Source organism: Melanostigma gelatinosum, assembly GCF_949748355.1.
Source record: "Melanostigma gelatinosum genome assembly, chromosome: 4".
Classification (NCBI taxonomy): domain Eukaryota; kingdom Metazoa; phylum Chordata; class Actinopteri; order Perciformes; family Zoarcidae; genus Melanostigma; species Melanostigma gelatinosum.
In genome coordinates this window covers 15978325-15996116 of record NC_136637.1, presented here as the reverse complement: position 1 = coordinate 15996116, position 17792 = coordinate 15978325, and the positions used below count along the sequence as shown (strand labels likewise).

General features: G+C 40.0%; 1 protein-coding gene across 1 annotated transcript in view; it reads left to right on the top strand.

Moving 5' to 3' along the window:
* LOC306776164 (contactin-associated protein-like 4) overlaps positions 1–17792 on the top strand; it is a gene marked incomplete at both ends in the record, with an annotated part of 77861 nt that overhangs the window by 19305 nt on the left and 40764 nt on the right. Inside the window, 7 exons of the mRNA XM_079266772.1 lie at positions 1643–1836; positions 5367–5514; positions 6494–6697; positions 13394–13569; positions 13870–14016; positions 15415–15724; positions 16832–16978. Of these exons, the coding sequence (XP_079122898.1) occupies positions 1643–1836; positions 5367–5514; positions 6494–6697; positions 13394–13569; positions 13870–14016; positions 15415–15724; positions 16832–16978 (1326 nt within the window). The remainder of the gene's footprint in view (positions 1–1642; positions 1837–5366; positions 5515–6493; positions 6698–13393; positions 13570–13869; positions 14017–15414; positions 15725–16831; positions 16979–17792) is intronic.

Genomic DNA, 17792 nt, shown 5'->3' with positions numbered 1-17792 from the left:
GAAACAGCTGGTGGAGAAAAAAACACAGACACAAGAGGAAAGAAGATGGCCTCAGACTCAGCTAATTCAACCAGCATCTATTTCCTATCGATAAATCTGATTTTAAAAGTTGTAGGAATCAAATAAAATCATGTGGGATTTGGATTGTTTATTGGTGTTGTATTTGTATTTGCTGTAGTACATGCTGTCATGTTAGGATAAAGGTCACAAAGACATGAGGAACCGCTTCACAACTTTCAAAGTGACAAGAAAACAGATGCAGTCAAGTTCCAGAAACTCTTCTTCATGTTTATATTTTTTTACACACACATTCCTGTCATTTATATTTGACTTAAAGATCCCCGTTCACAAGTGGAAAACGGGAAACTACCACATTTACAAGTGAATTAGGCTTGAATGCTGTATTTTGGTTGATGTGTTGGAGCATAATGCACAAGCATGTTATGGTCCAACAAGACTAACTCCAGCCATGCCACTCGGAACTTTTACACCAGGATTTTTGGGCGAACTTTGCGATCAAGTCATCGATTAATTGATCAATTGTTGCAGCTACGTTCTATTTCCAGGGTGTTTGTTATTGTGGAATTCTTTCTACTGGGACAGGACAGAGCTATTGTAAAAGCTACAAGTGTCTTGTCATTGAGGTATTTCTCTCTATCTCGGACTGACGGGCATTACCAACTGTCGCTCTATACAACTTTCATGAGTAAAAAAAAAAACATCTGTCAAACAGCGCTTAGGTGGAGCATCCTAATGTTCACAGTATGTTGTGTTGATTTGCAATGTCAGAAAAAAGTAGCTTTATAACAGATGTATGTGTCCATGTGTTCACTTCAGGCTGTGCGTCTGAAATGTTGTCACGATTTGTGTTGCCCTCATGTCAGCATGGTATCATCTTTGTAACTAACTTTTGGCTGGCTGTTTTTATTGTGGGTGTGTGTGTGTGTGTGTGTGTGTGTGTGTGCTCTCTGTAGGGGAGAAATCTCTCCATCTGCTGTTAGGGCGCTATGGATTTGCTTTTCCCTGACTCTGCACTTCTTCTTAAACACCTCACTCTTTAAATACATACAGGCGCACACACACCCTTCTCAGGATTGAAAGTGTCATTATCTTGTTGCAGCGTTTTCCATCACCTCCAATGCTTCATAGTCAGGTCCTGCCATAGTTCTCGTCTCACTCTCACGCCATCATCGGCCAAACTAGAAGTAACATTGCAGCTGGATGATGGAACAAAGGTCGGTTACTGTTTTGAGGCACAACTCTCACTTTCTGTCTGTCTTTCATCCTCTGCAGTCTCTCTTACTCTTGCAATGATAAAAACCAAGTGTCATTTCTTTCAGACAGTTCTTATCTTACCTCCTGACTTTCAACAGGTTCAATATATCTGAATAAAAACTCATCCAACGGATCATGAGGGGTGATGTTTATTTCCTTTTTGGAACCGTTTAGAACTGAACTTCTGACCTTAATTTAGAAAAGAGTCTTAAACAGGATTGTACCAAAAGATTAAACCCCAACATCCTGGTGTAAAAGACCCCAACATTCTTTTTCTATAGGCATAAAACAAATGTCTTTCCTGCTTCAATACACACCCTACACCCCTCATCATTAACACAGACTTTTTCTCTCTGCCCCTGTGCAGGAGCTGGAGGTTGGTCCCCTCTCGTCTCAGACAGATACCAGTGGTTGGAGGTTGATCTGGGGAGGCGGACCCAGATCACTGCTGTTGCTACGCAGGGACGCTACGGCAGCTCTGATTGGCTGACGGCTTACCTGTTGATGTTCAGCGACACAGGACACAACTGGAGACAACACCGGCAGGAAGACAGCTTAGGGGTAACTCTCCTGCAATAATCATTAATCAAACCGGTACAAACAGGAAAAGCACAGCTAATCTGCAAAAGCAAATACGTTTAAAAAAAAACGTAATGTCGACGGATTACTTTTCTTTTCATTGTTTAGTAACATGACATGTACATTCAGTGGTCAAATTGTCCCTACTCCTGTTTTTTTTTTTAATGCTCCATGTTTATAAAATGACTCTGCTCACACCGTGATGAGGATGCAGTAACTTTAAACAATATCATTATTTGATTTTCAAACAGCTATGAAGACCGCTTCGGCGGTAGTGCAGCTGAAAACTCAAGTGCATTGAAGTTAAAATAAATTTGGCCTTACTATCATAGACATAATTTACATGATCTGTGTTGACTGGTACTGCCTGCAGCGGCAAGCCTGCCCACCAGGAGACTTTCACTCCTTATTAATAATGGATGGGACAATAAAAGGAACCTGGGCAGGGCTCTGTTGACTACATGGAGCTGCTGTCAAACAGTTGAACCTCTGCTGACGGGGAGGCTGGTGTCGTTGTTAGAATGACTGCCTGATGTACAAAAAGTCACAGCTTTGATTCCTGCAGAGGCGAAGGTGTCCAGCAGTCTCCGAGCAAGACGCTGATGGTACACTCAGTCATTGTGAGCCAGTCTTGATAAGAGTGTCAGCTCAGTGTCTAAAATGTAAATGTGAATGAGGAAGCTGACTGAGACATGCATGTGGTGATTTGAATATTCTGTAGTGCAGCTGATAATCAAGCTCATGTATGAAGTCCTCCCTGCGGCATGGAGAAAGAACATCTCAGGCACTTTCCTCCGATTTTAATGTTTGTTTATTCCCCCAGTGGGCTTTTGCTCTCAAAATCCTTATATTCCTGCATTGTATAGCATTTTTAAAAGCTCATAACCATCCCATGTTTCAGTAAAGAGAGAGAATACTGGTCTACAGTGAGGTTTGTGATAAAGCAAACTACTGTACTGTATGTCAGAATGATAGGAAGACATGCAGGCCTCTGTTGATTGAACAGCATTAGATTTGATTCAGAGGCAGTCAAGCATCTCCTCTCTCCTTTATGGAAGAGAGTGCACCCTTCTTGTAGCAGTAGCAGCCCGGAGAACAGCTTTTGATTTAGATTTGACAGGATGCGATTTTCTCATAGTGAAGGATATAAACTCTCTGAAGCCCGGGAGTCATCACTAAAAAGAGAAAGAACAGGGTATGGCTTCTAAAAGCTTAAAAACCTGTTGGTTTGGCAGCAGATTAGCTCTCGGTGTGTTTCTAAAGCTCCATATATTAGTCAGGCCAGCTTAGCGTGTCAGTTAAGGAGGAGATTTGACTGCAAAAACAGCTGCATCACTTTCAGCTTCACACTGACTTCGCAGCTTAGATGCTCCCTATTTCTCCCTTTGCGCTGGCGGAATATAAATGCTTAAATTTACTTAAGTGTGATTTTGAGGTAGGCCTGTTTTTTATTTTGAGGTGCTACTTCATACTAACCCACTACAAGGCAAATATTCAGTATTTTATCTGTTTATTTGAAAGCTACAGTCAGTAGTTGCTTCTGAGATGAAGATTTTACATATAACATTGGATTCATTCATGTACATTGCATTCTTAAAAGCATATAAGTTTGTTCGGGTCCCCAGTGTTGGAATGCAACTTAGAACATTTACTGTACCGAAGTACCATTTAGAGCTACTTGTGCTTTACCTGAGTATTTCTATGTCCTGCTACTTTAGACTTCTGCTCCCACACATTTCAAGTGGACAGTACAGCACTCATTTTCTCAGTTCTGCTGCATTGTGTATTTCCCCATTAGCCTCCCACTGCAGAGCTCCAGAGCTCTCCATGGCTGGCACACATAATGGAACATCGCACTTCCTTATGAAGAAATGTTTCCATGTCACTGTATAATATTGCACAGTGTATTGTTTGTTTAAGTAGCCGACTAAGTGTGTATTTAATCGGCTTCATTGTATCATGTCCATTGTATCACATCTTGCCTCACAACCTTCGCCAAAAACACCAAGTTATTGCGAGACGCCATCGTTATCAGCTCGTTATTTGCCTATAATATGTATGTACTTGTACTTGAGGAACAATTTTAATGCAGAATTTTAACTTGTGTTGGAGTATTTTTACAGTATGTTATTACTGCCGAGTACTTCTTCTACACCTGATCGCCCCTCCTCCTCATGCTCGACCTTTCTCTCTCTCCTTGACTGAGGATTGTAAGAGGCTACTCGTATTTCAAGAAATGCTCTCTTAAGCCTCCTCAGCAGGAAACGGAGCCGTTAGTTGAGCTTAACGCTCCGCTGGCCAGCCGGCTCAGCCATTCAAAGCGCTGAAGACGGCACTGAGATCACAATTACGCAGGACCAGGGAAGACAATTTCACTCACATAGCCACGTCAGTGCACACTCACTCTCAATGAGGGAGGACAGACACAGAGCATATACACACAAAAGCACAAATGCAGCTTCTTCTTTTTCCCTCCCCAATGCATGTGTTGGTCTACAGCTGGGATTAGTGATTAATGTCTTTTAAATAAACTATAATATGACGTAAGCATATCTCTCATGAAGAACACTGTATTGCACACCCTTTTACATTTAGTTAACATAGATGTTGAGAACATTTTGTGAAATTATCTCTGTATTAACCTCTTTGCACAGAAAACACTATTATACCATTTCTGCCATATTTTTTTGTTGCATGTCAATACAAGACTTACAAATTTACATCTGGATTTACATTTCAATTGCAATCTTTTAATTTGACCCGGCCTTCAACAGAAAAAATATATATTATATATATATATATATATATATATACATACATACATACATACATACATATATATTTGTCAATGTGCATTCATTTTGATATCATTTTCCATGGGATATTCTGGTTGAGAAATACGGATTTCCTTACATTGTTACTGGTTGAAAACTAAGTATTGACTTTTTTTGGGGCTAGGGACTCGTCATATTTCTCTGTATATGGTCCAAAAACAAAAAAGTTTGGCCACCCCTGGTTTACAGTGTGTGAGCGGTTTGCCTGTCAAGCAGATAATCCTACTGGATTCCCACAGGCAGCTGATTGGGAAAATAGAGCATATTAGTCTTTGAAGAGAGGCTTGATATGGAGACAGAATAGGTCCCGCAGTTATCGATCACTGGACAGAGGGAGGGAGAGACTTCATCAGCAGTTAAGATCAATGGTCTGTGAGCCTAACGTTTAAAAACACAAAGACTGTCTTTGGATTCAGGAGGTTAGAGAGTTTTTATTCACGGGAAGTAATTCAGCTCTTTCTTTCCAGGATTGTTTCATTCCAAACATATTTTTACATCATACTTTTGGTCAAAAGAAAGATTGTAGCTTTTATCCTCTAGGAAGGCTGCAAAACTTCACATTGAATACATTCCACTGGTTAGCAACATGGTGAGCATTAAAGTACAACTTCAGCAACCAGTAAAATATGGATGGTTAGATGTAAAATTGAGGCAAACTAGCATGTTCTGTCATTTCAGGCTTTCCCAGGTAACAGTAATGCAGACACTGTGGTCCAGTACAAGCTGAAACAGCCGGTGATAGCTCGCTACCTCCGCCTAATTCCTCTGGACTGGAACCCCACTGGGAGGATTGGACTCAGACTGGAGATATATGGATGTCGTTATAGTAAGTCTGATACCTTTTAATTGACTTCTTTGTCAGTTTTGTCTTGTGCCTTTAAAAAAAGGACTCTTGACTCAAATGAAGATCTAAACATGAAGTGATGTAACTTTATTTTCAATTTTTCAGTTCAGGTTTATTAACATTGTAGTATTTGTAATATAAAAGTTTAAATTAAAAATATATGATAATATCATAGAAATATTAAATCAAGAAATATTCATTCATTTAGAACATTTAGGCATTCGGTGACATAGATCTAAGATGCTGCATGTAATGAGAAAATAAACAATAGTCATTTTGAGGCATTCGTTTTCTCCACCATATACAAACAGACGTCGTAGCCTGTGCTGTCCTTCATACTGCATCTAATACTGGGCTGGTTTTGACAGGAAATTGAGTTCATTGTTTCGTGGCACAAAGACAGATTACTTTTTGGTTCAAACAGGCTCAAGTTCTTCTTTTCATACAGTGTTTTTCGCTTGTCACATCTTAGAAGAGTTGTGATAGAGGTGCATAGGACATTTTTATGTTGGAAACAGAACATCAGTTTTTAATGAGAGCTGTGAGCTTTGAGGAAAACACTGATGATTCTGGTAACACGTTTTTTTTAGCTCACATATTCACATGAATTCTGCTTTTACAGCAGTAAACATTTTTTGCTGATGTATCATCAGTATAGCAGACACTAGACCATATGGTTTAATTACAGTGTTTGAAGCCTTTGTACATTAAAGGGCCAATGGTTGTCTCGCTCAGTAGAAACAGTATTCAGAGAGGAAATAAATACCGTAAAAAAATACAGTCTTGCAGTATAAGTGATGGGCTGTGTATTTTTGAGGTTTACAGTGACCACATTGTCTCATACGAAAATGAAAACGTTTCGTACATGACAAATTCTTCCACTGTGAAATACAAGCGATTCCAGCATTTGCGGTCATTGCAACAAACACTCCAATTTGTTTCTGTTCAATTCATTCTGTAGCTTCGGACGTGGCCAACTTTGACGGCAGCAGCAGCCTGGTGTACAGGCGGAGTGTACGGCCGATCTGGAAGCCGATGGAGTTTGTCTCTCTGAAGTTTAAAACCCTGAAGAATTCTGGGACGCTGCTTCATGCGGAGGGAAACAGAGATCACAGCCTCACTTTGGTGTTGGAGAAGGGACGGCTGCTGCTCTACCACCAACAAGGTATCAGCGTTACTCTTCCAATATGTAGATACGATAAGGCAAATGATTCCCACTGGAAATTCACATGACACAGATAAATTAAAAAAAAATTAAAAAAGCAATTAAGGAAATTAGAGGCGCTCTAAAAAGCTATGGTAAATTACCTTATGCTGTATACAGCATTGTGCAAACATTTACGCAAAATAAATCCAGTCGTGCAACTTCTGAAGTTGGGTGTGAGTAATTAACTCAGTACACATAATAAGATATAAATGTATATAATATATAATGTAGTGTATCATACATACAGTATACAGTAATAATACTCTCCTATAAAATATATTTGAGAGAAATGGAAGCAAATACCTTGATATAGCAAATAATATAAAAATAAAATGTATACAGTCATATACTAGTCGAATGGTGTTAACTTTTACTCGTATATGACTGAACCCAACAAATCACGAACGAATGTATTTAATAATGGAGTTATATTAAATACAAACGGTATATTGCTGTCAAATCTGTGTGAATGTCATTGTTGTGTGTACTTGCTGCAAACAATGAGCTCAGAGCTTTATAATCTCTTCTTCTTCTTCTTCTTCTTCTTCTTCTTCTTCTTCTGTACTCGATATATACTTCTGCAATCTTCTTCATAAAGATTTTATCTCTAAAAAAGAAAAACGAAATCTAAATTGCAATCTCTTGAACACAATGTCTGGTTTTAGTGGGACTGTAGATGAGTACCTGGATGGATCTTGGTGTAAAATGCTGCTGAAACTTTGGATATTTGAATTTTTCAAGTGTTTTGGAACTTGGACGTTTTTTCCGGCAAACGCTGCATCTTTATCTGTCTGTTCATTTCTCTCTGAGTGAATGTCGGCTAAATGCCTAAACCGTACAGTGTATGTGTGAGTGCACTCTCTCCGCTCACCCACCTCTATATCAGGAATTTAATATCTCAGACATTGTTGTCCCTACAATGAAATGGAGGCAGCTTCAAGTCGGTCTCTGTCCATCTGCTTGATTGCGTGTGTGTTTGTCAGATGTGATTTGTAAGATACCACTGATCCAATTTTGAGGAAACTCAAGGGTATTACGCTTCTCTCTGCTTCTGCTGATTAACTCAGTACAGTGTTCTCTTGTTTATCCATATGTCGCAAGCAATATCTCAGACAAAACTAATCAGACTTTGAATAAACTTGGGGAATTGGTGCTGTTCACCATTGCAGGCGTGTAGTTGCAGGTCAATGACTGTAGAGGAGGACAGCATCATTTCCTATTTGAACCTGCGCAGCTTTTCTAACTATTACCACACTCGTTTAGCAGTCCAGGAAACACATCGACCAATTGCATGCGATGTAATTCATTGATTCAAGTTATTTTTTGTGTATTTCATTTTTAGATGGAGCCATTATTTTACTTGAAATGAGAGAAGAATATTTATTTATGTATTTCTATGTATTATTTATCCAGTTAAATTAAAAAACTGAGAATAATAATTGTTAAAATATAATTGATGTGTACTTTCTTTATTTGCTTTTGACAGTTGTTGACTACACAGAGACGTTGTTACTACTAGGCTTCCTGATTTGATATATATATATAAATATATATATATAACATTTTATATATTTTATGATTTTATATATATATATATATATATATATATATATATATTTATGGCACCAAATAGCGCAAGTTAGATATTATTTTAATGTTCTGGACCTTTGCACAAGGAGATTTTCTCAATCTGGACCTTTTGGAATTTAAATTGAATACCCCTGCCCTAAAGCATACCTTATCTCCTGTCAGAAGGCCCAGTATGATGTATGATGGCACAGTCTGATAAAAATCTGCAGGGCCTAACAATAGAATTGTTCCTGGGAATTTAGCTGTAATGTTAGCGCTATATACTGTATTCACTTCACCTGTTAAGGACACGCTGCACTTTGATTTGAAAATGGAGCCCATGTCTGATTCAGGCACGTTTAATGCAAGCTATTTGTTTCGTGATTTAGCTGGCATTTTATGACTTTTTAGATAACTGACATAAGATATGACAGGAAATGAGAGAGAAATGGTGAATGAAATGTAATGGTGGTCCCCTAAGGTGCGCAAACTGGGATGTTACATTGGTCAGTGACTCAGTTCCCAATGTTAATGTTAGCATGAAATGCAGTTGGAAGACATTTCTCCAGTGGAAAGGTTGATCCACTAAGATTAATAAAGTAATAATGACATTTCAAAGTTGTATTTTAGCATGTTCAAGTAACTACAACAGTTGCATTGTATATAATGATGTCTGAAGAAGACATCTTTCATTCACTACATTAGATTAGATTGACTTTATCGTCCACTGCAGCGGAAATTTGTCTTTGGCTTCTCTGCAGGGAAAATCATTTTGAGTTCATGTCACTTTCAGGCTCCCTGAGCCACATCTTTATGTCTGTTTAATACAACAGTAACATGTCTGCGACCAAGTTTTTCCCTGAAATGATGTTTGAAGAGGGAAAATTGTGGGACTGTTAGCAAGTTTCCTTGATGAAATATAATGAACAAGTTCAGCAGTTGATCCCCAGAGTTTCCCATCTGGGGATTTTGGCAAACTTGCAAGAACGGGCACTGGGAAAGTTGTGCTCAACTCATTTCCTTCACGCTTCCCACCACTGGCGATGTAGATAGGACCCTCCCTGCATTCCATCAACGTAGCTGGTCACACTGCATTTTAACATCTGTTAAAACTAAAAGCAGTCATTGCAATTACATGTAATGCTTATCTGACTGCTGCCCTCTCTCTTCATTGTTTGGTTTCTCAAACAACCACACACAACAGCCAATATATGCTGCATTATGCTCTGCATTGGTTGATTTAATAATGGATCTATGCAGTGGCAGTAGTTGTGCTGCTATGCCTTCTTTACTGGAGAGACATGCTGGATTTCACTAGGTTGGAAATCTGCCCCCAGTAGAGAAGAGGCATTATCTGCTACAGCAATCAGTCTGACATCGGCTTTCTGAACGACGCCTGTCACATCTCCCTGCTAGACCTGAGGTGATAGTCAACAAACTGCTCAACCAACTCAGCGTAGCCGGGAACTAATCTAAACAGTTTTCCTTTTTGTATTGGAGCTGAGATTATATTGACCTATGATAATCCAGTGATGTAGCCAATACTGAAAAAAGAAAAGAAAATCTATCACAGCACTGTTGTTGCATGCTTCACTTTCTGGCTCTTGTTGTTTCCCTGCCTGCCTGGCTGCCCCCCTTTGTTTTTCCATTGTTATTTATTACAGCCTTTCTCCTATGTGGCCCCAATTCTGCTATATTTTTTTTCCAGTGGTGATTATTTGCCTTTCTCTCCTTTCTCTCTTTCACATCCCGTATTTCCCTCACACTCTCCCTGGAGTTTGCAGACAATGCAATTTAGATCAATTGCTTGGAGCATCCACCGTGAGCCACAGCATGCTCCTCCACCGTCAGCTCTTGGCTCAAGAGAAGAAAAGAGAAGCTTAAACTATGGTAGCAAGGATAAAACCTGAAGATTGAATGCATTGTATCCATAGCTCCAGAGTGTGGGCCATTCTCTGGGCTCCTCATACTTTATCTCTCCCATTTGGCAGCCTGATCCCGTTGGTCCTGGGCCTCTCTTTGTGATCCATGTGGCATCATGAGATTAACAAGCTGTCTGACACACAAGAGCTAAAGATGGCAAACGTTGGCTAACATTGAGCGTCAGGGATGTGTGTAGCTTACAAACACAAACGTAAAGAGCTCGGCTAGAGCAGATGTGCTTTTGTCAGACACTGTGTAACTACTATTAGCATAAATGAATGATGATGAAAAACAGTAAGACAGACATATATGCAGTATAGCAAACAGATAAATACAGCAGTGAGATAGTAAAGCCCCCTCTATCCTGTGATTGTCCAAGCAGTTGAAATGAATTGGTTGGCTCATTAGAATGTTTGTCCGCTATCCAAAACAATCACATATCCTCTCTGATTTACATTTATCAAAGTGTCAGTTTGCTCCAATGTAGCAAAACTGCTTCATAATTCAGTTCACTTCTGAACTGTCACAGGGAAGCTGTAATCCACAACAGTAAATGCACCAAGGGCTGGTGTGTCCCGCTGCAGTGCATTCTGGACGAGTGGTGTTAAGTATTGCTGACTGAATTAGGATGGCATTGGAGAGGCGTGCAGGCCAAGTTGAACGTTAAGCGAAATCCAGTCTTTTCTCTGGATCAGGACATATTGTGGTTGGTTTCTGGATGCTGGCTGTGGTATGGTGCAAAAATCCCTGAATAATTCAGATTTTACAGTTATGAAACATCCTCATGATCACATATCATTTCTCTTATCGCTTTAGATGAATCTCTGTACAAAGTGTGCCAAAGTGTGCCTGTACCGGTCTACTTTCTGTTCCCAGAGTCAGAACTAAACATGGAGAAGCAGCGTTCAGTTTTTCTGCTCCACATATCTGGAACAAAGTCCCAGAAAGCTGCAGGTCTGCTGAGACCCTCAGCTCATTTAAATCAAGATTGAAGACCTTTCTGTTTGCTGCTGCCTTTAATTGAACCACATTCAATTAATATATTCATCAATTTCCTGCATTTCTGAATTTTACTACTGCATTTTATTTCTTGCACTGTTTTTTTAAAATGTTTTAATGAATGTTCTTAATTGTTTTTAAATCTCCTTTTCTTTTGCCTTATGTTTTGATGCTTTTAATGGTTTTATGTGAAGCACTTTGAATTACCTTGTTGTTGAAATGTGCTATACAACTAAACTTGCCTTGCCTTGCCTTGTTGAGTGAGACAACAGAAGACAATGAATCGTGGTAATTACTGTTGCATTTGCGTACTCTACTCCACTTTTTTTTGAACAGTGATTTACAGTGAGCTTCCAGGCGTTTCTGTTGTTAGCAGCCTCATACGAATTTCAGTAAGCAGCCTCTGTATTTCCAGAGCCTGAGATTGCTAAAATAGCCATGGGACTCTTACTGTAACACACTCCCCTGCTGTATAATAAATTGCTTACTGTTGATTTCTTCTGTGTGCAGCAGCAATACGGTTTGTATCTCAAAATAAAGAGAAGCTACACATATAGCTAAACAGTCAGGGAAATGTAAATGATTTGCCTCTGAAGATGGTGGAGAAGAGAGACATTTTTGAAAAGCAACATTTTGGGACAGGTTTGCCTTCATTTGTGATAGTGGAGAGTGGAGAGGTGACAGACAATACGGTAGAGAGGAGGGATGACATGCAACAAAGGTCCATGGTGTGACTCAGACCAGGGACATCGTGATTACATGGTCAGTGTTTTAAACTCTCTGTCATCAGGATGTAAGTCGACAAATTCTACCCAGACTTGCTGATAAACATTTGCCTTATTTGGTTGTGAAGCTGACTAAATCTGCCCACAGACAGACGGATGATCTGTTAGAATCTTTATTTGTTTTACAAATGTCATCAAGTGTTAAAGGATATAAATACGTTGTTTAAGTCCAATTCTTTTTTTATGTATTATTTACCCTATGTCTGTTTATAAAAATGCTTTGGCGATATGTTTTTTTGTTGTTGTTTTTTTAAAACAGCATGTCGTATTAATATTAATTGAACTGAAGAGACAGACCTGACACATGAAGTGACATTCTTCCCATGAATGTAACTGTGCCGTCTCCTTTTCTCCCCAGTTTGTTTTATGGTGATAAATTAAATTACTAACTGTGACTAAAGCTGAGAATTGGTTTAGAGAAAGTACATCGTTTTTATAGTCTAGCTGTATTTCAAATAATGGCACCTCGTGATAAGACCCGTCATTGTCGTCCTTCATAAACAGATTTACAGCTTGAGCAAAGAGCCTTAATGGAGTAGCAGACAGAATATGATTAGGTGATATTGCCTCAGGGAGCTGTCTGGAACACTCAACTCCTGGAAAGTAGTGTTCAGCGTAGACTTCATAGCTTAAAGACAAGAGCATGCAATATTAGCCGACTCTATAATATGTAATATAATATTGTGCCCCTTCTTGGACAAATAAGACAACGGCAAGTTTGGGTGGTCTCAGATTGAACCTCCTTCCTCACAGCGTCCTCACAGGCGTGAAGGTGAGGAGAGGAAAAAAGAGACTTGAGACTGGAAGGGAGAGAGAGTTTCATGAATGAAAGTGTTTCTATAATTGTTTTACCTCAGAATTCTTGTATCGATCACCACCTCTCTATTTCCAGTTATTCAGGTTGTAACGCAATGCATCACCTCATCAAATGGCATTGAAGCAATAGTTAGACATTTGGGAAATGCTGTTATCAGCTCTCTTGCCTGTGCATTTAAGTGTGGAATTTGCAGCCTCATCATGTATCTCTAATGAGAGAGGGTGACCTCAGAGACCAGCTCCCTGTTTACAAAAAAGATGGAAATATTTCACTGAAGCTACAATGTTTCCACGACTTTTTTTTTGAAAAATAAAACATGAACCTTGAAATAGGAAGCATTTCAAAATGTTTTTTAAAGCATCTTTAAAGCGTTGTTAAAAGTGCATTAGAAGGACACAGAATGCAAACTGCAAAGTGTTTTTTAGGGTAGTACACCTCAGGGAAAAAATGTCCTCAGCAGAAATTCCACATACGAGGATTTCTGCATTAGCTGAAGACATTGCTCAGCCACCATCAAGACAACACAATCGATTGTTTTTCACATCCTCGCCTTCCTTGCAGGTGTGAGTTCATCCTCCGATGGACAGCTTCTTGTTTCTGTGGGTAGTCTGCTGGATGACCAGCACTGGCACCATGTAAAGCTGGAGAGGCTCAGCAGTCACCTCAACCTCACTGTGGATAAAAACACTCATCAGGTTCACATACCAGCTGAGCTCAGCTACTGGGAGATTCACCAGGTGAGAGAAACTTTTCAGCAGACAAAAACACATGTTTTGAAGTGGTAGTCTATTTAGAATGTATTTTATATACCAAACACCTGTACACTTGAAAGTTGGCTGCAAAACGTTTGTAGTTTTGTCCTTTATGGAATATGGAAGTTATAGTCAGCTTGAGTTCATGTTGGTTGCAATCCTGAGCATACTGAGTCTATGAATGAAGATAATATATTTTCACTGTCAAAACTTCAGAAACCTTTGAATCCTACAGGGGGTGATGGCTGTTATAGATTTATTTTTGTGTGTTGTTTTTTTGTGCAGCTAAGTCTGGGAGCTGTCCAAAGCCATGGACTGCAGAAACCCATCCTGTCCAACAGGAACTTTCATGGCTGCATGGAGAACCTGCTCTACAACGACCTCAACCTGATCCACCTGGCTAAACGGAACAACCACCAGGCCTCTGTGGTGGTAAGTCAATGTGTTGCTGCATCTTTGGAACATCATCATGGAAATCTGACATTCCGCATTCATCATTAGGACAAGTAGGTGACTGTACATGGGCAATTGCAGTGTCAGACGTGTGCATGAGCATGTTGTTATACTTTTCTTTTATACGCTACAACAATGCGGTGAGGCGTAGAGAAAGCAGGAGAGAGACTGAATATAGTGCAACATTTACAACAGACGTTGCAGGATCAGTCGGTCAGGATTAGTGTGTTTGGGTCAATGATATGTCGCGCCATTGTACCCAGTTGAGGGCGGGACCTGTGTGAGCCTCTACCAAGAAGGTGTAGGATGGCAGACAGCGGTGTCTGCTGCCTTATATACTGTCAAGTCAGCATGTATTTGTATAGGCACATTGATTGGCCGGCTATGTTTATGGAAATATTCAGTGGGCAAACGTGTGCTCGTGATTGGAAACGAGTATTACCGATAGAGTCTAATAGAGGGCTCCGTCTGTGCTTATAGAACTAGGGTTACAATATCGAAATTTATTTTATTCCTCATGCATTAATGTCATTACCATGCTTCTGGTCATATATTGTCATTATCATTATTTTCATTATCTGTGTCATCTTCGTCTTCATTTTTACACCCACCATTATCATCATCACCATTGTCATTAGCATCCTCATAATATCCTTCATTATCATCACCAATGTCATCATTGCACATTTTTCAAGTTATAAAGCCCGACGCAATCAAACTTGAGAAGAAAAGTAGTCTCATACTGAGTAATATAAATCAGGGAGGAAAGGAGGTATAGAATGAAAATGAGGAGAAGGGCGGAAAGAAGGAACCGGGGAGGAAAGTGAGAAACTGGTACTTTCTGTGTAGTAGACTTCACAGAAATGTTTGTTTCATACGAGTTTAGAATAATGTGAATCAATGTACAACTTGTGCCTCACATTGTGCTCAACAGGAGATCTCCCTGAAAACATTATATACTAACCACACCATATATTCATTGTGCTGAGTATCTTTATTTCCCTCCATAGGTTATTTGGTTTTTCGAATGTGTTATGGAAATTTAAACCATGCTTTATTTCATGTTTTTATTCATCGTAGAGTTTCTGTTTCCCAATGTCATATTGAGATGAGCAGATATGAGACAAATAGTGTAGGTGGGTGCAAATGCTGAGTGACTCTGATGCCTCCAGTTTTCTAGCTTATTTTAACTGCTCACCCAATATCAATATGGTAATAAAGATGTCCTTTTTCAGTTTCCTTTTTTTCACAGAGCTGCTGATGAGACCTCGGTGACATAGAGTCAAACCTCGTCAGCCTCTGCAACTAACGAATATTAATGTTTTATTATCTCTTTCATGATCATTTTCTCCCTTCCTTCCCTCCTTTCTTTCTCAGGGCAACGTGACCTTTTCTTGTGCTGAGCAAGTTTCAGTTGCTGTGACGTTCACTGACTCCCAGAGCTTCCTGCAGTTGCCAGGACTGACATCTTGGTCATCAGGTGTCGTCTCCGTGGCGCTGCAGTTTCGCACGTGGAACAAGGCTGGGCTTATCTTGACCTTCGACCTCTTACAGCAGGAGAGCACAGTCTGGCTGTACCTGAGCGAGGGCAGACTCCGCCTACAGATTAATAAAGCTGGCAGGGCCCAGCTGGAGTTAAGCGCAGGTTGGTCCAAGCAGGATTTTGCTGAGTTACACCTACAGAGAGGTATGCTACCCATGTTGTTCAGTTTTGTAGCAGAGATGACATAACAAGTTCTCATAGCTCAGATTCATGCCGCAGACATACAACACCAGAAGAGTGTTTTATCCAAGCACAAAAACGAACGAAAGAATGTTCAATAGAAATCTGAAGCATGCAAGTTGTTTCTTGATTTGGATGGATAGATAGTTGGATGGATAGTTGGCTCAGTCATGGCTCTGCAGTGTTGAACTTCTGACACATGATAATATTAGGAAAAGTCGTAACCCCTGTCAAACTTTCTCTGCAGTGGAAGATCATGAGATGTTGTTGGAAGCTAAGATTTTTTTGCTCAATCCAAATTTTTCTTCTGACTCATTAAACTCTTGAAATTTCATATTTCTCCAGATTTGGCTACTCATTATTACAGTAATTTAAGTGACACACAATACAACTTAACTAACTACATACTTAAAGGAGCTGTATTTAACATTGCAGACGTTAATATAGCAGCAAACAACAACTGTCTAAGTAAGGATATAGTAGTAATGTCTACCTGAAGTTGCTCTCCCTCTGTGTGTGTTGTTATCGGAGCTTCTCCTTGCTACTTTGGCATAGCCGGGCTCGCCGCGTGTGCTTTTAGTGCATGTAAGTGCATGTGCGCGTGCCCCACTGGTAAGCTCATGGACGATGCTTAGCACTGCTGTCACACAGCAATTGCAGCTGATAATGCCGTCCCATCTGATAGCGCCATTGTGTTAGCGTAGCACCCACCCTACGGTTCCCCGTCAGGTAAACACTGTTTGCTCTTTCAACACTTTTGCCATAATTAGCAATGTTGGCACTGATAGCGCCCCCAGCTATGTGCTGCCGGCTTGCTGTCAACATGTAGAGAGCTGTTGAGAGTCAAACAAAATGCTCCCACTCTTGGTTCTTGCACTTTTAAAATCACAACAGCAAACATATCCATAACACTTTCATCAAGTTGAAGGAACTAGTCATGTTCCTGACTTGCTGGAAAACACAGATAGCAAAAAATAATTAAATCACTTGTACGTGAAGGTCATAATGAAAATGGAAACACAAACAGTACATTTATTTGGCATTTATGTTTGTGTCTATGTGTGCATAAAGGCTCAGGTCTGAATGATGGTCAATGGCATCATGTGGAGCTGAACTCCAGACAAGATCATCTGAGCATCACAGTGGACACAGACGAAGGAGCCACGGCTCACACCAGCATCCCACTTCTCACCACAGACAGTCAACTCTTTTTCGGTGGTAAGAAGACGTGAAATAAAACATGCATCACATGTACTGTTTCTATCTGTTGTTGAGCAGTTAAACGGATTCACCTGATTGCAGCCACAGCTGAGGAGAGCTGCCAAAAGGGATGTCTTCTGAACTAAAAACCTTCTCTTGTCAAATATTTTAAAGTGTACTTAAAGTAGACCTCAAGATAGGAAAACTGCTGACACGAGGTACTCGGGGTATAATTATCATCATGCCCAGAGAGGAGTGATGTCATAACGCTGCCTAGACTCCCCTCTCTTTCTTTGATGTCTCCTTCCTTCAAATGATGGTTCTCCTCTCCTTTTCTTTCCTTTCCTCTTTCCCAGTTCCTGTTTTGCTATTCTTTCTTCCATGCATACCCCTCTCTCCAAACACCTTCCCTTTTAATTTACCTCAAACTTACTTATACCCCCCCCCATCCTGTCTCTGCAGTGCGTGTATTTAATATCCCTCATTTGTCCACACACATACTTGCACACACAAATAAAAGCATATGCTGTAGATGTAAACATTAACCCACTGCACACATGTCTTTGTCTATTAATAATATTGTGGCCTTAAAAACCCTTTTTACCATCTACACCAGCGGTTCCCAAACTTTTTAGGCCGCGCACCCCCTTCTACATCCCGACCAGGTTCGCGCACCCCCCCCCCCCTCTTAATAAAAAAAAAAAAAAAGAAGCAACAGAGCCTTTTAAGCCTTCATAGCCGCATAATAATCGGACCAATGAGAGAACAGTTTGCTCGCGCGTGGCATTTGTTTACAAGATTTAGTCCGCTGTTAAATGTTGCAGTGTGAAGA